This window comes from Uloborus diversus, chromosome 7 (assembly GCF_026930045.1).
Source record: "Uloborus diversus isolate 005 chromosome 7, Udiv.v.3.1, whole genome shotgun sequence".
Lineage (NCBI taxonomy): Eukaryota > Metazoa > Arthropoda > Arachnida > Araneae > Uloboridae > Uloborus > Uloborus diversus.
Genome location: NC_072737.1, coordinates 149001104 through 149021562, shown reverse-complemented (window position 1 = coordinate 149021562; position 20459 = coordinate 149001104). Strand labels below are relative to the sequence as shown.

General features: G+C 34.8%; 1 protein-coding gene across 1 annotated transcript; it reads left to right on the top strand.

Moving 5' to 3' along the window:
- Nucleotides 1-421: 421 nt before the first annotated feature.
- Nucleotides 422-19869, top strand: LOC129226496 (uncharacterized transmembrane protein DDB_G0289901-like). Its single transcript, XM_054861107.1, has 2 exons — nt 422-463; nt 17463-19869. Exons 1-2 carry the CDS (start codon nt 437-439, stop codon nt 18981-18983), a joined length of 1548 nt encoding a protein of 515 aa, XP_054717082.1. The 5' UTR covers nt 422-436; the 3' UTR covers nt 18984-19869.
- The last annotated feature ends 590 nt before the right edge of the window (nt 19870-20459 follow it).

Sequence of the window (20459 nt, the reverse complement as noted above, 5' to 3'; positions counted from 1 at the left end):
ATAAGAGAAAGACAGAGAGAGAGAGAGAGAGAGAGAGAAAACTAAACACTATTGTTTATCCATTAAACAAAAGACCCTAATTTTCCATGAAAAACTTTCATTCCTGTTCCACAAAAACATTTGAAATGGAAAATGGCATCCAGTTACTAAATCGTCTGCGTCCTTTTCATATTCCATCTCAATGTTTGAAATCCGCGTATCCCACTACGAAACTTCATTACGGCATTCTATCTGTAAACAAGAAGTGCTGCAGTAGTTTTCGATCCGGGAACTTAGGTGCTGACCTCTTTTTTAGACGACCTGGTTCTTTGAGAGGGCTTAAAAAACAGGCTTTCCGTTCTGGGGAGGAACAAAACAAGAATCGACATTGAACTTGACTGCAGAACTAGAGGAACACGGGTAGGAAAAGGAGGTAAAAATAATCTTTACAAGGAGGATGGAGATGGGTTATTCCACCTTTGCGGTAAGAATTTCCATTTTTTTCTATTAAAATATGTGTTAGAAATGTTTTAATTTGGTATGATATATCGTGGAATGAACACTACAGCTAGGTTGTAGGCTAATTTGGCAAAATAGAATACTCCATCTTTGTTGAAAATTTTTATTCGAAAGAAGACTTGAATACTTTTAATTAAAAATGGTAGTTTGATAGCATTTAAATCAAGTTTTTACACTCTCCAAAAATCGTGAAGGAACATCAATTTATTGATTTGTTTCGCGAAGCAGTATAAAAATAATGGATTGTAATAACCAATAGTTGAGGTAAACCTAACCTGGCAGCATTGCGAAGGCTATGCAGGTCTTAATCATAGCATTACGACGACGCCAGGTTAGTTTTGCCCCAATTATAGTTGTAGTATCACCCCATGATGTACAATCAGTTTTGAATTCTCAATTCTTTAGCAAGCACGAATTGTAGGTTCGTTCAATCAGAAAATGAACCCCTAAACGTAATTTAATTTTCTGAAAATCATTAAAAACTAGCATTTGGTACCATTTTCATTGATTTATGTAATTAGTTTAAAAAACTAGGAAAATTTTTAGTTTTGTTTCAAGTTATTTTTGGATTTGGTACCTTGACAGTAAAACCATTTTCATTGATTTACGTATTTGATTTTAAAAACTGGAAGAAATTTTAGTTTTGCTTCAAAAATTTTTCGAGGGGGTTGGTAAACAAAATAATTTACTTTTTCAAAACAATTTTTTTTTTAAAATAATTTTCTTTCATTTTTTCCCTTTTTTCTTTCCTTTTCGGAGGTCTACAGAAGGAAGTTACTGTGGTCTATTCATGTAAGAAAGAAAACTTTTAACACTCATTTAAAAAATGTATTTTAAAAGAAAATGAACTGGTCATTCAGCAGAGCGTATTTATTCACTAGTCCGACTACCCCATAATACTGTATTCATAGTGTCACCTGCGGATTTTAAATGCTTATGATGTTGATATTATCATTAGCTTATTCGCAACCTTTTGAATGAAATACAAGGCCCTTCGAACTGGCGAGAAACAATATTATAATGGGGTCGTTTCCAAAATTTTAAAAGTATCTTTTTCTGAAAGAGCATGCTTAAAAACATAGGATCTGACCATTTTTTGATAAATTTGTTTACGTTTAATATTTTTAAAAAAATACTTAAATCGGAGCGCTTTCATTGTTTACGGCTTCTGCCGATGACATCACAAATGATGAAATGCCATTCAGTGTTGCCATTCACAGTGCAAAATATTTAATTCGCTAATTGATTATCAAATGTGGAAACGTTGTAGAAAGATGAGGCACAAAGTGCATCTTTTGTGACGTCATCAAGACCACGCCTTGTTTGAAAAATCGGACAGTTTAAAAAATTAATTAAGGAAAAACTGTTGGGAAAATTAAAGTATTTTCTGGGTCCATGTTATTTATTTATTTATTTATTTATTTATTTATTTTTTGCTCATTCTATCCATTTCAATGACTAAAAGTACAGTGAAACCTGTGTAAGTTGACCACTTGCGGTGCAATACTTTGGTGGTCAACTTAGACAGGTGGTCAACTTATAAAGGGGGTAATGATGATGATGATGATTTTTTTTTTTTTTTTTTTTTTGTAAGTCTTGCACCATGCATTCATTTTTTGCCTAATTGACACTTACTCTTTCTGTTCAACTCACTTTCATTGTTTAGCATTACTTTGAATCAATAATATAAAATGTTATTCGAATATTTTTAGAGATTATTTTCCCAGAATGATGTATAGTATGTTATGAAAATTTAAAATTTCAGTAAATTGATCAAAAAAAAAAAGTCTTATTGTTTATGAAAAGTTTATCATTTTATATTAATAGCTCCTAAAAAATTATAGTTAATCAAAAAAAAAAAAAATTTTTTTCGTTTAACAACAAAAGAAAAACAAGTTTGGAGAATAAAAGGGTTCTTAGTAGTTTTCCCATGTGGTTAAACTCAAAAGGAGGTTTAGTTATGCTGCTGTTTCATTAGTTGGTAAAATGCTGGTCTGGCATCAAAAATATTCTTGGAAAGCTATAAAAAAATAATAATTTGTTGAATAAAATTTTTAAAAATAAACCAAGTGGTCAACTTACAAAGGGTTTTTTACAATACTCCAAACCAAACTTGGGGTTCATTAGTGGTCAAGATAGACAGGTGGTCAAGATAGAGAGGTGGTCAAGTTACAGAGGTTTTCTTTCATTATATAAGATAGGACTAATTCCGTTCCTGACAAAAGCGGTCAACATAGACGGGTGGTCAACTTACAAAGGTGGTCAACTTTACAGGTTTTACTGTAGTACTTTTGGCTGAAGGAAACCACCCCATTTTGTAACCGATTTTTTTTAGTTTTAGAAGAGGTTACATGAGTAGCTCTATGAGGACAGGAAATGGAAGTAATAATGAGACGAAGATAGACCAAATATTGCTGATGACCAAATATAGCAACATTATTTTTTGATAGCTTTGATTAGCTGGAAAAAATTTAAAAAAAAAAAACTTAGAGTTAGGCACGGGACACATTTTTTCGAGAATCGCCCTGATATTTCTCCAATTAACTAGTTATAGAAAGAATATCGTCGCATCAAAGCAACAGTCGGATAGCTTAGTGTGATTTCTGGGATTAGATGTCTTACTGTTGCTCTAAGGCGACGATATTTTCGTTGACAGCACAAATAGTTTCCAACCAAAGCAGGCCTGTCATTTGAGGTATGAAGGGGGGGGGGAGGTGTCAGTTCCTCCTCTCCTGAGGATTAGAACACATTGTAATTATACATTTATGTATGCATGCATTTGTTTTTCCCTATGAGATGCTATCTTTTGCCGCTCTCCCCCCCTCCCCCTCCTTTAAATGTTTGATCTGACGGGCCTCAATCCATGTATGATACAGAAAATAAAACCTCAAGATAAAGCTTTTGTATTTCTTAAAGGAAAACCAAAGATCTTCTGCAATCAAAATTACATTCCAGAGATATTGATTTAATTTTCTTGAAGCAAAAACAGTTCCACCAAAATCACTGATGCCGAAAAGACTATTATTTCTAATTTTTTCGCGTTTCATTCGATTCAAAAATGTACTCGTATTCTATTTCAAAAGATCATGAATTCAAGTTTATGCAATGCATATTTTGCTGTGATATATATAATTTTAAATACTGACAAGAAGCATTTGCAAATCAATTTATTCATATTGTCGTTTGCTTATAGTAAAACCACGCATATCAAGTCTTGAATTTGATTTTTTAAGTAATGTTTATTACATGTAATAAGATTGACATTATCATCATAGATAACGAAATTCCAATTCAATTTCTATAACACCCCCCCCCCCCCCCAACTTCTCTGGAGAAAATTTGTGCTTCTTCTATCAAACAGAAAGAGACTTCGAGATAATTTTTCTCTTACAATCAGGTGTACCAATAGATATTAAAAATAGCTTATTTATGTTTGTTAATTCACAATAATTTATACATTTACATGGGGGAATGTATTTTCCCATACAGTGAAACCTGTGTTAGTTGACCACCTACTTTAGTGGTCAACTTAAACAGGTGGTCAACTTACAGAGGTTGATTTATATGAGAAGGGCTAATTCCGTACCTGAAAAAAGCGGTCAACTTAAACAGGTGGTCAACTTCACAGGTTTTACTGTATTTTCTCCATAGGAAAGGGAGGGAGGACTCATAGCACAGACTGCACCATTGAAATTTTTAGTGCTCCTTAATATTTTGGTGATTTATCATTGCTCTTGGCGGGTTGGGTATACCTGATTTATAGATACTTTCCTTCCATTTATTATAGAAATGTTATTTATTGCCAAATCTGCTTTATATCAGTAATTTTTGCTCAAACGTGTTAAAAAAATTGTTTAAGCAGATTGTACGTTATACATTTTCCATCGGTGGAACTAACTTCATGTTTAATGAAGGACATTTCTACTCGACTAACTCTTTAATCATTTAAGTTAATATTATTATTTATTTAGTTTATCGTTTCGAAGTAAAATATTTATGATTTTGAGGAAGTATCAAGCGAGAGAAATTAATGTCGTAAAAAAATAATTGCAGTCCTAGAGCAGTTTCGCATCGAAGAGAGCCCAGGTGTCTCCATCTGGTGGGAAACTGGGAGTCAAAATTATTTGCCATTGACATCCCCGTTAAAATGGTGGCACATGAAAGACTTGATGCCGTATCGAGAAATCGCACTAGGTCTGAAATAACGCAGCCGTATTAGAAAGAAAGGAAATAAATTTCGGAAAATTTTGCTTTTACTGTCTAATTTGTAATTTATAGTTTAATGATTTTGATTCTCCCTTTTACTCACTACAAACTTCTATCTACCCTATTTGTTTTAAATCCAACTTTTTTATGCTGTCTCATTTTCTCTCACTCGTCATCCAACGGTGTCCCCGTTACCTTCAAACTATTGTAGAAATTATGACCCAAAACAAACAGCTAAATGCAAAAAAGAATAGCAGAACGGAAAAAGAATCTTGAAGATAAAGCAAATACAATGGGGTTGTTTCCTTCAGTCAAAAGTACTACTTTTAGTCACTGAAATTGATAGAATAAGCAAAAAAATAATAATAATAATAACCTGAACCCAGAAAATACTCTTATTTTCCCAACAGTTATTTTTTAATTAATTTTTTAAAATGTCCGATTTTTCAAACGAGGCGTGTTCTTTATGACGTCACAAATGATGTACTTTGGCATCTCTCTGCTGCCATTCCACGTTATGATAATCAAGAAGCGAATTAAATATTGAATTCTATGCTTGCTACCAACCATATCGTTGCCAGTACACGTGAGTAAAGATGCGAATTAAATATTTTGCTTTACGCTTTGGCATTAGTGAATGGCATTTCATCATTTGTGATGTCATCGGCAGAAGCGTAGACAATGAAAGCGCACTGATTAAAGTATTTTTTTTTAAATATTAAACTGAACCAAATTATTTAAAAAATTATCAGATCCTATGTTTTTAAGTATGCTCTTTCAGAAAAACATACTTTTAAGATTTTGGAAACGACCCCATTGTGATAAAATGCAATAAAATTACCGACGCGTGTTTTGTAAAGTAAGTGTAATAGTGAAAAATACAAAATTAAACAAGGATCTCAATCGAAAGAGCATAGTAAAATATGTTTCTGGAAGCATAAATTTTTTGCCCTCGTGTTCCCTTTTTCGAACTATGAAGTCTTAAAGACATTTTGAGAAACATCGCCAAATTTAGCGAGATTCGGTGAGTAATGGAATAACTCTTTTATATGCTTCGCAGGTGGGTGTCCTGCCAAATGCAGATGGTGAAGGCGCTTTTCTCAAAGTAATGCGGCACGAAGGCAAATAACTATTGCGTCAAAAGATGTCTCATTAAGCTGTTTCGATTGCTACTTATTTGAATTTTATTCAGAAAAGTAACAAGTTCAAAAAATGCCCCCCCCCCTCTCCGCAAAAGCAAAAAAAAGGAAATGACAATATTTTTACATTAAAAAAAAGCAAATAATAATTTATCGCCAGAGACGCGCTTCATCAGAGAGTAAAGATTTAAAAAATAAGTGATCAAAAAAATATTTTAAATTTCATTCTTCTCATTAACATCATTCTAATTTTTTTTTCTTTTTTTGTTACTGCCATCATAATTGAGGAATTCTCTATGAAAAGTGTAATCATGTCGTTAACGAATTCGACTATTTTAATGTGTTATTGTCTAAAAATAAACAATTTTTTTAAGTTTCACGCTAAGAAAAAAACATATGTAGGGGAATGTGGGGCAAAGTAAAATAGTTAAGATAACTTACTTTTTTTTTCAAAATGAACAAGTTGAAATTTTTTTCTGAAAATTACGGTACATAAAGAAAGAAAAATATAATTTATAATAAAACTTGCATTGAAGCAATATTTTTTTATTTTTGGCAGTAAATTTGTACCTCCAAAATAAAGTTGAAATTTTTCACTCTTTTTCTTTTTATGGGGCGAAATGAAAAATGAAATTTCGTTCAAATCAAATATTTTCTATTCGATTATTAAAGATATTTTTAATCAAACAAAAGAGTAAATAAGAAAATGAATCAATCAAAGAAAAGAAAATGAAACAGTAAACGATTAAATAAATTAACAAATGAGAAGAAATATGAGTGAATAAAATAGTGAATGAATATGAAAATAAGGGAATTACTCAGTGAAAGGATGTTATTAATAAATGAATACGGAAGTGATTTGATAAAGGATTGCATAAGTAAATGAAATGAGCTATTTCACTTTGCCCCGCATACACTTGACTAACTGTTCATAGCATTTAAAATACAAATTAGCTTAATATTAAAAAATTACAAAAAATTCATTTGAATTTTGACCTCTTGAATTCAAATTATGTTTTTCGCAATCACGAGTGTGTGTGTGTATGTAGGCATGTGTGTTTATGTGTGTGTGGGGTATGTGTATGTGTGTGTAGGTACGTGTGTTTGTGTGTGGTGGGGAATGTGTATGTGTGTGTAGGCATATGTGTTTGTGTCTGTGTGCAGGCATGAGTGTGATGAGTGTGTGGGCAGTTGTGTGTAGACATGAGTGTGATGAGTGTGTGTGTAGTTGTGTGTAGGTGTGTGTGTAGGTGTCTGTATGTATGTGTATTGAGTATGTGTATGTGGTTGTGTGTGTATGTGTTTGTGTATGTGTGTGTAGGTTTTTGTATTTGTGTGTGCGAGCGTGTGTGTCGTGTGTGTGTGTGTGTATAGTTGTGTATGTATGCGCGTGTGTGTAGCATATGGATGCAACCTGGAGACGGTTTTCGCTAGAGGAGCAGCATCGTGAGGAGCCGGTCGACGGTGATGCTGCAGAGGGTGCTGGTGGGAAAATAAAATGATAGCTCATCAAAACAGTCAAATGAAGGCAATAAGCAATCATGATTGCTCAAAAAAAAAAAAAAAATAAAATAAATGCAGCGCCGAATATAAGTAAATCTCGATTAATATTTAAAATATTTATGACTAGAAAAGTTATCATTTAATAGTAACAAAAATATTTTTTATTTTGAAAAAAAATTTAATTTTTGTTTTTCAACAAAAATACTACATATGAGTATCAATTTTTGAAAATTGCTTTTATTATCACATTCTTGGATTTGCAGAGGTTACTTTTTCTTGACTGGAATAGACTATAATATTACTACTTAGTTAACATATTACCAGATAAGTATGTCTTAAAGCGGAAAAAATGTTTCACCATTTCACTTTGCCCCACATTTCCCTACATTTGCCCCACATTTGAAGTACAATTAAACTATAGAAACTTGAAAACACGGCAGACAGACTGCCCTATGCACACATTTATGATGCAATTATTTATACTTTATGCAAATGTACAGTTTTACTTTTCACATTTCTCTTAAATACAGTTCTTTGATTTCCTTTTTTTTTTTTTACTGTATATCAATTTCTTAATATTGTCGCCTGCAACACAGTTTACGTTATGCAGCGCTGCTTTACATGTTTTATTTTATGTTTAAACCTTCCTATTCTTTGAAATGCTTTTTGAATGCAAAAATGAGCCAACAAAACCATTCCGTATTTTACTATACATTTTAAAAATATACAGAAAGAGGTGTTCTCATCAAAAAATAAGCATACAAAAGTTTTTTTTTTTTACGATGCCTGTCTGAGTTGTTTAGAACACAAAGAGGAATGAAAAAAACTTTATCTTTAAATTTTAATATTTTCATTTAGTAGTCGTAACAATGATCGTCATTAATGTTCTGTATTCGTTGTTCATTCCGTTTGTCATCTCTCAAATCGTAGTCGTACTCGTAAGCTAATTTTAAAATGTAAATCTTTTTTAAAAAATGTATCACTCATTTGTTGTAAGAACTTCACAATTCTAATATTATAATTTTCAAGTTAATACTACGGGATAATTGCAATATTCATTGCAGAAATCTCCATAGCATTAAATCAAAAATCATTATTTTTCGAATTATGACGTTGTTTCCACAAATAATAATTGATATACATATAGGACATTTTTAATGAATTCTTTTGTTGTAATCAAAATCGTAATCTGAACCAAATCGATTACAGATTTAATTAACTGTAATAGTTGCTGTAGTCGTAATTACTCTTCGGCTAGGGATTATAACCGTAATCATAAATGTAATCTGCTGTAATTCGCGCATAATTTTTATCGTAATCGGTTACATTATGCGCGAAATTTTAATGTAATTACATAGCAAACCAAACTTAACGAACGTAATGTTCGTTTCAGCCGTGATTTCGTATTAAACGTAGTCGTATTAATTCAATTTTACTGTATTTTTAAAGTCGGCTCTGTTTTCATGTTTTTTTACATATTTTTAAAGAATCAAATCTCAATTCCAAATTTTTTTACGTCTTTTTACTGTATTGCTTATTGATACGCGTGTACTATCCATTGTATACCAATACGTGGTTGTCTCGTACGGTTTTCTTCGCTTTTTTGCTTGCTCCCCTAATTATTTTGAGCAGTGTAGTACACAAAATTAAAAATTCCCGTTTAAAAAAAAATTATAATAATTGAACTAATTCCTAGGACAGAATAATGACATGAAAACCTGGGAACGAACTCAAAAATGATGTACCTTGATTATTTAATTAATTAAATTTATTTTAATATGTTATTTTACACCTTTAGGTATGCGTAATTTAGTACTACAAATTAAATTTGTGGAATGTTGATGTAAAATTTTCAAATAATTTAAATATATTTGAGAAACGAATGGAGACACGCCAAAAGAGTGACTTTCTGGTTGTTCAAAAAATTTTGTAGGAAAAAATAAATGAGTTATTGTTTTAATAGGAACCGAATAACACCGGAAACGTTATTTCCAACTATTAAAAGGGAGAAAAAATATAGGTCAAACAATCCTTGTGTTAGGCTCATGGGACATAATATTGTTAGAGTTTTTCAGAATCACCCGGATGTTGTTTAATGTAATGATCTTCCTCATAAGAGCGTCTAATAGTTACTTGTTTATTTTATTTTATTTTTATTTCTTATTTATTATTTATCTATCTGTGTATTTACTTATTTGTGTGTGGGTGGCTCGCCTGTTAATGATCGGCGAATATTGTTAGGATTTTGGAGAATCACCCATTACCAGATTTGATGGAAATTTTTATTTTACACTCATGTTTGTGAAAATTGCAACACCACGAAAGACTTACGCGAGTGAGCTGAAAATTGCAGGAAATGTAAAGTAGGGCATGATATACAAATGATTAGACCGGTATTGCAGACCGGTAGCGCATGCGTAAGCCGAGCAGCGCCCTCTGAACGGCGGATCGAACCGAATATAAATAGACGGCTGTAGCGAGGCGTGTATGATTATCGGTGGTTATATGCTAGAGTAAACGTTAACTGAATCTTTACTATGCCCCTCACTACGTCAACAGCTACAGGTGTTTCATTGTGTGCTTCATCAATTCGGATACGTCTGCTGCAGCGTGGGCTGCGCACAAGGATTCCTTTATACAGGATTCCTCTTACGCAAAACCATCGCCGCCTGCGGCTACAATGGGTCCAATGTGCATAGGAGCTGGCGCGCTGATTGGCAGCAGGCCGTCTTTTCTGATGAACCCCGCTTCAATTTGTGGCACCATGATGCCCGAATTCGTGTCAGGCGCTATGCCGGTGAACAGCACATTCCGAAGTGCATTATCGAACGCCACAGTGGACGAATACCCGGGGTTATGGTCTGGGGTGCCAAGCATATCATGGACGAAAAAAATTGCTACGAATTGTGGGCAATTTGAACAGTACCCGATACATAAACGAAGTTTTACAGCCTCAAACTATTCCTTTCCTGCAAGGATTGCCAGGGGCTGTACTCCAGCAGGATAATGCCCGTCCACATGTCGCTAGGACTGTCAAATCCTACCTTGATTCGCAGCAGGTACAGCTTCTTCCTTGGCCTGCATATTCCCCGGATATGTCACTGATTGATCATGTGTGGGATTTCGTTGGGCGGCGTCTCACTCGTGATCCTCGTCCTGTTGCTTCGACAGACGAACATTGTTGCGCATACAAACAATATGGAATACTCTTCCGCAGGCAGATATTCAAACTTTGTTTCACTCTATGCCGAGTCGTGTAGCAGCTCTCATTGCGGCGCGTAGTGGCCACACAAAATACTAATTTCTATCTCTTTTTATTGTTTGTTTGGTTTGAAAATATAATCATTTATTTGTACCATTACCACTCAACTGTGTATTAAATTTCATTCAACTATGATGCTTCCTTCATGGTGCTGCAATTTTCAAAAACAGGAGTGTATTTCCGAAATCGTTGTAAGAGAGTGGACAACGCGAAACATAGAAAATATTGGAATATTAATAAAAAATAACTTTTCTAGGTGATTTTTTTTTAAAAATCAAGTTTTATTGCTATAATAATTTTTATGCGAAAGATGTAACCAATTGCTATTATCATTACTTAATGCATATTGTATTAATGCGAAGCTTGCATCCAGGGGCGCTCGAAACTTAAATTTTTGGGAGGGCAGAAATTCTCAATTTGTCGACTGGATCTCCAAATTTTGCAGAATGCTGACAATTTTTCCGAATCGTCAGACAGAAATTGCTGAATAAGGAAATATTTGGAAGGTCATAGTGGCCTCCCGTGATTTCGCGTCGGAGCACCCTTGTTTGTATTTGTTTTTCAGTAACCATTTTCTGAATACAAATTCGTGACATTGTGACTAATCGAGGTCGTCTCTGTGCAAAACAACGGGTCACACGGGTCAACTTTGCTGGCCGAATATGGCCCGAGAGCAAAACCTGACTATCATGGGCGCCCATATGCAAAGTTGAAAGGGGGGGCTCAAATATTTCCCCCGTGGTTTAGCTGTATATTTTCCACGTGGAAACCGATTTCAGGGCAGATTAGAGTTCATAAAATTTGACATGTTTAATAACTTATTCATTAATGATTGGAGAAGAAATGTTTTTACATTTTTGAAAAGCAAAAAGTACTAAAAGCAAGGAAGTTCAATTTCAAGGGGGGGGCTCAAGCCCCCCCCTTGCCCCCCTATATGGGCGCCCTTGCTGACTATGACTTCTGAGACTGGGCACGAATTTTTTTTGGTGACCCCCCCCCCAACCTCCGCTTACTTATAATATATAGTGAAAAAAATCATTTTTATACTTACCAGATTACAATTTCATTTTTTTTATTGATTTGTAATTTAAGTTTTGCCATAGTGCAAAAGGAAATTACTCCATATTTTAAGATTTTAGCTGCAGATTTGCTACTCATCAATTTTTGCTGCGTGGACCCGTTTCTTAACCTGGCCTTACCCACAGGCTGTAAGTTGGGCGCCCCTACATTTTAACATCAACAAAGTAAAAGCGACATAAATAAACCAACATCTATAATAAATCGGAAACGCACATCGACTCAACGATTTCGCCTCAGAAATAGAAACGGATTAATTAAACCGCAACGGAAGCGCTCGTGTTATTCCTTACCATTTCTCGCAAATAAAGGCGGGGACGAGGTGGTTGTTCCCGTGACACCGTAACCTAGAGAAGGACGGAAGGACAAGGTAGAGCGTTCACCTCATCTCCCCGCAGTTCCGGCTGGGGCCTACCTAGGGAAGAGGAGGAATCCCAGACTACGACCTTGACCCCCGAGGTTACCTCTACCCGTGGGCCCCAACGCGAAGGCCCGTGGAATCTGGGTAAAGAATGCATAGATTCCCCCCCCCACTCAAATGCTCCACATTTCTTGTATAAAAAAAATTGGTTTCAGGTTAGTATTTTATCGGAAGTAGCAATCACCGCAGAAAAAAATATTTTTATCGAGGAATTAATAGTAGCAAGCCACTCCTTCTTGGCAATTCCAAATTAAGCAAGAGGTATATTTAAAGGATATTATGCTGTGTATTAGTAATATTCAACTTTTTTATTCCCTTCCCCAGGCAGTGTTTGTGTGCCGGGCCGACATACAAACACAATTCTGCGTTAAAAAAAAAAAAAAAGAAAGAAAATGTACCCCCTCCTTCCCAAGTACGTCGCTATATTAAGGTCGAACATTTTGTGCCGAATTAGTTGAATAATTTTCCACTAAATATTGAAGTAAATGATTTTATGATTTGTTTGAGCATTTTTTACAGATTTGAGGGTGCTGTGCTTATCAATCAACTTCATTTACTAACTTTGCCTTCTACCCCCCCCCCCCCCTCCTTCACTCCTTAAATTAGTACCAAATTTGCTTCAAAAATCCAGGGTTCGCACACACGTAAGTCACACCCATTTTGTGAAGACTCTTTCACCAGTAATCACATGAAAGTATCTTCTAGCTCAGGGGTTCTCAAACTGGGTGTCGCGGCACCCTGTGGTGCCGTAGGAAGAAGTGAGGCATGCCGCGAAGTGTTCAATCATTATATAAGGTGAATGCGCTAAATAAAGTTCAGTGAGGAATTCATCCATTTACTGATAGAGTATAACCAAAACTCACTAGATCCCCTTTCATCATCATCAAAAAGCCTAACTGATGATAAAATGTTATTAATAAGCCATTTTTAACTACCAGGCAAACGAGTTGATGTGTGCATCACATGACTTCTTTTTACTCTAATTCAATGTCATTTTCTCATTATTGGCAGTTTTAATGTGATTCAATAGTTTTCTCTTTAAATATCATCAACAGTGGCTAAATTAAAACCAGATTTAAAAAAAAAAAAAAAAAAAGCCAAATTTGTCGCCAAGTTGGCGACCAAAAGACTGGCGATATATCCCCAAGTGTCAGCCAAATTATTGCACCACTTGAGTTTACATCGAAATTAACAATGATTTCCCCACAAAAAAACGGCAAAAGACCCCCTTTGAAGCATCCGAATGCAACCAAAAAGAGAGATGCACAACTAGATCCCACTAGGAGTCTAAGTACCAAATTTCAACTTTCTAGGACATTTCGTTCTTGAGTTATGCGACATACATACACACATACATACGTACATACAGACGTCACGAGAAACTCGTTGTAATTAACTCGGGGATTGTCAAAATGGATATTTCGGGTGTCTGTACGTTCCTAGGCATATACCCACGTGTGGTCGGGTCGAAAAATAAACTCAACATTGATTCGGGGGTGAGCAAAAGGCCGATTTTTGAGTGAAATTTTTTTTCGCGAATACAATACTCCCTTTTTTGTAAAAGGAAGTAAAAAGCAGCAAATGTTGTTGCAGAAGAGTGATGTCAAAACCAACTGATCTTACTTTGCAGTAAATTTTGCTTCTACATAGTTTCTTAACGTTTAACTAGAATAAAAAAAAAGTTGCATACTGCTCTTGTAAACTTAAATATGTAGCTGACAAATTCAAAAAGAAAAATGTCGTTGTCGGTCGTCATTTTTTCCCGAGACTATGGTTCGCCTCATTAACACTTGTCCTAATATGAAACCTGAGTACAGTCCACTCCCGCTACAACGCGATCCGACTTACGCGAAATGGCTATAACGCCAGTTTTTCCGGAGCAACGAATTTTAGAGCTAAATCGAATTTTTCGCTCTCAACTCGAAAATATTTGGAAAGGAATTGTGATGCTAAGTTTCGGTTTTGTTATTGATTACTAAACATTAATTCGTGAATGTACTTTCATTCTTTCAGCATCACTAACTGCGCAAGTTCCCACATACCGCACTATAAACATAGCATTGTTAGTGTGTATGTATCAAAAAACTCCTCATTTTTCATTTATTTATTCTAAATATGAAAGGTGATGAAATAATGTGGCACCTAGGCACGCATGTAAAGTTTGAAGACGGAAACAAAAACCAAAATTTTGCGACAATTTAAGAAAAGGTTTTTGATAAGCTTGAATAACTAGAAAGTGGGTCGAAGGTATCACGACAATAGGTAGATTGGTGAATTTTTCATACGTATAGTTAAAAATCAAGAGAAGGCAATCTGTATAAGTCCAGGGAGTCCCAGAGCGGTATTACCATAGATTTAAGTGTTATAAAAGCAATTACGAAGCTACTGTATTTAAAAATGTAATAGAATGACGATCAGATTGCGCAGGATAAATCATCTTCAATTTTTAAGTTATAAATGCAACTTATTGCATCCTACTGTAAAGTACTATTACAGTGCAGTGCTTTATTATTACTACATACTGTACGTTCCGTACTGTTCTATTTTTATATATCTCAATCCCACTCATCATTGATTTTGTGCATCGTAACAGTATTTTATGTTGAATAATGCAACTTTTAAAAAAATACGGTAAAAATTAAGCTCTTTATGTAAGAAACGGTAATATATAGTTAACAAATGGTCAAAAACAGTTTAAAAGTTGTTTAAATGTCTAAAATGATTGGGTATGTTAATAAAAAAAATCATATGAACACAACACTTTTCCACAACGCGAAATTTCGACTTACGGGAGGAGTCTTGGAACGCATCCCTCTCGTAAGTCGGGATTCGACTGTATTTGGGAAGAGGATATGATCTTGCCTGTGCTGCACATATGAGCACGAACTGTGGGAAAGTGTGTGGGAAAAAATCCCTAAAAATAGCGACTTATTAGTTGTTAACATAATAGAAATGGACTTGTATGCCGTGAGAAAATTCTAAATTTTCAAAGGGTGCCGCGAGTCGAAAAAGTTTGAGAATCCCTGCTCTAGCTAATGAATTGTAAAATTCATTAAAAAGCAAACCGATCTTTTTGGTGTACTGGTTGTAGGAAACTGGTCCTTACAAAAGGGGACAAGCGGCTTAAGAGCGGGCGAACCCTTGATTTTTGAATGTAATTTGGAACTGATGTAAGGAGGGAATGCAAGGTTAGTAAATGCAGCACAGCATCCTGAAATCTCTATATGTCCAAACAAAATGATAAAATCAACAGCATCAATAATTGATACAGATTATTAAAATGCAACAACTAATTTCAGCCGGAGGGAGCATTATTATCCTTAATTAGTAAGTTTTCGTCTCACGTTTCAAATGGGGTCGTTTCCAAAATTTTAAAAGTATTTTTTTTTTCTGAAAGAGCATGCTTAAAAACATAGGATCTGACCTTTTTTAAATAATTTGTTTAAGTTTAATAGTTTTAAAAAATTACTTAAATCGGCGCGCTTTCAATGTTTGTGCTTCTGTCCGATGACATCACAAATGATGAAATGCCATTCTGTGTTGCCACTCACAGAGCAAAATATTTAATTCGCATCTTTACTCACGTGTATTGGCAACGATATGGTTGATTGCAAGCGTAGAGCGCAATTTTAATTCGCTGTTTGATTATCATAACGTGGAAACGCAGTAGAAAGATGCACCAAAGAGCATCATTTGTGACGTGGTCAAGACCACGCCTTGTTTCAAAAATCGGATATTTTAAAAAATTAATTAAAAAATAACTGTTGGGAAAATAGAAGTATTTTCTGAGTCCATGTTTTTTTTTTTTTGCTTTTTCTATCAATTTTTGTGACAAAAAGTACTACTTTTAACTGAAGGAAACAACCCCATTACTACTCAAGACTAGATGAACCTGCGCAGACTATCTGCGCTGTAATGTCTTCTTTTCGGAACTGAAAAATATTAATTTTGTTATACAAATGCAAAGCTTGTATGCAGTGTCAGAAGCTTGAAAAGATTCAAAAGGAAAAAAAATCTTTATAAACTAAAGTCTTGTAACCAGGGACCGAGTTCTAGATCTAGGGACATTGGCCAGAAAGCCATTTGGTGTCCTCAGGGAGAGTCGGCAAATTTCAACTATTTTACTTGGTTGAAACCATAATATCAAAAAATATTTCTTCAGATGATAACGAATTGTAGATAGCCTGAAGCTTTTTTAGAAGTACATCATATGGCTATTCAATATTAAATTTAGCAAAATTAGAAAAAAAATAATTATAAAATTTATTTTATAGAGTGCTTGATTAGCACGAGGAAAGTTATGTTGGAAACAAGATTTTTGCACGAATTAAGTATACGCCATATGTAATTCAGGTGCCCCAGGCAGTTAGGAACCTTGGGCACTTACCTCGAACGCCTTTTAGTAAATCAGTCGCTGCTTGTGACAAAATTCACACAGCTCAGTTGAAAAATGGTACCCTATGATGTTCACCTCAAATTGCAAATTAACCATAACAGAATTTGCCCCTCGCGATATTTTTATGCATATATTTGCACTTTATTCCCGAAATTTTAAACTTATGCTTTTAACTGTGACGTATTCGAATATGAGGAATCATTATGCATTGTAATATAAAGCATTATATTTTACAAAGTTTTCTTGTACTTAAAAAAAATTATGATTCGTATGTGGTGTGGGCGTGGCAGTCCGGTCACACTCGCAGCAAATTCATATCATTGTTTTTCAAGCACACCTTTTTTGTTAGAAAATTGATGTTTAGTATTATTTCGAATAATGTTTCCTTACATTCAAATATATCACAATTAAAAAGCAAAGTTTGAATTTCCGAGAATAAAGTATAGATATAAATGCAAAAGTGTCACACCCGTTCAAATTTATTGAGCAATTAGCTTAAGAGTTTTCATTTTATGTGAAAGAGTTTATTTTGTTATGAGATAATTGTTTCAGTTGTTAAAAAGGTTTATTTGAAATTATTTGAAACCTAAGCTAAACAAGAGGGAGCGATAGTTAATGCTACTACTCGTAGATGATCTGTGGAAAAGTTCCATTGTTCAAATATGAACGAACTTCTTACAACTGTTTGCTTTCATTATATTTTCATGAAAGAACGATAATTAATCTTCGCGCTTGCCTTCTGGAAGCACTTCAATAGTGCAACTTATTCGTATTGAAAACTTGGAATGCCTTTTTAATCTGCTTCGTAAAACAAATTTTTTGGGGGGGGCGGGGACGGAGTGCTTCCATTAAGCAAAAACATAATACATTGTAGCCTTAAAAATGTAACGATTTTATATAGAAATAGCTACTTGAATAAAAATGTAAATATTTCTAATTTGAAATGTATCTGTATTTCAGATTCTTTTGGCTGTTGGACTGTGCGGTCTTGCACTCTCGGTCACCAACGCAGAAGAAGTTGCGGAAAACTTAACAGAAACAGATGAGGCTGAATTCCGCCAAGGAGGTATTGCACAACAGCTGATGTCCAGCTATCCATCTGTCGGAGGAGGCATGTATGGAAACATTGCAGGATACCCTATGATGGCCAGCGCTAGTGGAAGCAATGGCGGCAGCTACGTAAATATGCTAAGAAATTTATACAGACCACCATCTTTTGGCTTGACCGATAAAGTAAAGCACTGGGTGAAATCTTTCATGAACCGAAGACAGTACGTCAAACCTTATTACAACCCGTCAATGTCTAGTCTTTCTTATGGAGTTGATGAATATGGAAAGCCTACAATGATGGGGGCCAATAGCTACAAGGCAATTTCCATACCACTGCGACAGTTGCAGAAATATTACAAGCCCTACTATGCATCTACCGATGGAGCCGGCTCCCAGTTCGTTCAGTCACCAACTCGTCAGATTCCTGGCGCTGCATCTGCTAACTCTTTCGTCAGTTACAGTCCCGGCAGTGCAGGAGCTTCAGCTGGAAGCGGAACCCTGTATGCAAGTGAAAGTAATAGTGCTGGACAATTCACGGGAGGCAGCTCTGGATTTTATGGAGGTTCTTCAGACGGAAGCAGCAGCCTATATGGAGCAGGAGCCAGCAGTCTTTTTTCGCCTAGCGGTTCCGGCAGTTCCCTCTTTGCGTCAGCAAGTGGTCCAGGCAGTGGAATCTTCAGTTCCGGGGGATCGTCTGGTTTGTTCAGCGCTGGAGGATCAAGTGGACTCTACAGCCCAGGTGGTGGATCTAGCAGTATGTTTTCACCAAGCGAAGGATCCAGTTCCGCCTTATTCAGCAGTGCAGGTCTTGCAGGTGCTAATGGTGGTATTTACGGTTCTAGCGGAAGCCCTAGCAGTGGTTTATATCAAGGATCAAGTGGCGGTTCCAGCAGTGGCCTCTTTTCCTTAGGTAATGGCAATTCAGGAATTTATACCTCAGATGGTAGCTCTTTCTACAGCGCAGGCAATGGTGGATCCGATTATGAATCCAGTGCAGCAGCCAGCAGCCTTCTCAGCTCTCTAAATTCTGGCGGTAACAGTGCTGGTTATGGAGATCTCTTTGCCAGTGGAGCAAGTCCATCTGCTACCGTTTACAATCCAAGCTCAGGAAGCAGCAGCATCCGAGGACATGGAGGATCAAACAACAAGAAGCAATACGGAGCGAGCAGCAGTGCTCTTTATATGCCATCAGGTGAAAGAAATACCGATTCCTATCAACAAAAATCAGCTTCAGAACCCATCAACAGTTTCAATGTTGATTCTACAAGAAACAGTCAAGCTGAACCCTCGTATTCCGTATCATTCCAACCAGCTCAAGGAAAATCTTTTGGCTCATCTTTCGAAAATTCGGGATTCCAGCCTGTTTCTTTCTCATCTGAAGATGGATTCAAAAGTGGAAACGTTCCTGGGTTCCAAGAAAAGAGCTCATAAATGCGACCAAATAGATATAGTTTGAAAGAATTGTCCTAAAAGCAAAGTTAATTGCTTTGTAATCTCAAAAACTTTGAAGATAGGCAAGGAAACTTGTCTGGATGGACAGAAATGGCAGGGATAAGTGCTGAACTTCTGAAAATGAAGAAGACGCACAAAAACTTAAACTAGTGTTACCTTGCATTTTTATAAGAACATCGTTTTGCTTAGTAATTTCTCATCTGTCAGCTGGACTGACAGTTTTATGTTTTGATCATTGAAACTACATGAGATTTTCTATGAAATCGAAATGTTATATTTCTCATTTAAAATCAACACTTAATATATTATCATCAACTAATTCATTTTCAGGGAACACTATTTTGAGTAGATTCACAAACCGAACAAACCCTAACCAGATAGCCATCAATTTGGTACAAATTTTTCAACATTTTGAAAAGAAATTTCGCTGTAAATAACAAACTAATCGAATAAAAACAAAATTGTTTAATAAAATGGTAATCATGAAGCCCCTGATAGTTTTTAGCAAAACAAATTTTAAAAATCAGAAAATTCTGCAGAATGTTACTAATGTTAAAGTTATATGTTTTCGTTTTCAACCTATTTCCAGAATAAAATTTACATAATGCCTAAGTTACCTAAAGAATATTTTCTTTTAAAATTTCTTATCGATTATTGTGATTTTGTTTATTCGCGCCGAACTTCAGGAAATAAGTAAAAAAAAAATTATTATTTCTGACAGTTCAGATTTCAGCCAAACTAAGTTGCTTTTTTATGAAAGCATGTCTTTAATCGTGCTGAAATAATGCTGTTTTTAGTTAATTTAATACTTAATTTTAAACATCTTAGTACTTTGTGAACAAAGATTTATTTATTTATTATTATGTGTCTATGAATTTCGTTGTTTGTGTACCTTTATTTAATGTTTAATAAAAGTATGTTGTAATTTTAAAGTGTTACTTTTGCTAAAAACGAGAATTTGCGCGTTTTTTTTTTTTTTTTTTTGATCTAATCAGACATCTGCCTTGCCCGTGCCAAATGGGGTTGTTTCCTTCAGTCAAAAGTACTACTTTTAGTCACTGATATTGATAGAATAAGCAATATATATATATATATATATATATATATATATATATATATATATATATGTATATATATATATATATATTTATATATAAGTAAATGATAATAACATGGGGGCAGGATTTTTTTTATTATTATTATTTTTTTAATAGTAATTTTTATTTTAATTTTTCTTTACGTCCGATTTTGGAAATAAGGCGTGGTCTTTACGACGTCAAAAGTGACGAACTTTAGCGCGCTACTCCATTGGCGCCCTGAATGTTTACGCATTGTTAAGAAAAAGATTGCGATATTAATAGCAATCATAATGAGAATTTTGAATGAAGGCTTTTCTGAAGCAAACATGAAATTCATTAGTACTATTGAGCTATAATATTTTTATCTTTCTTTATC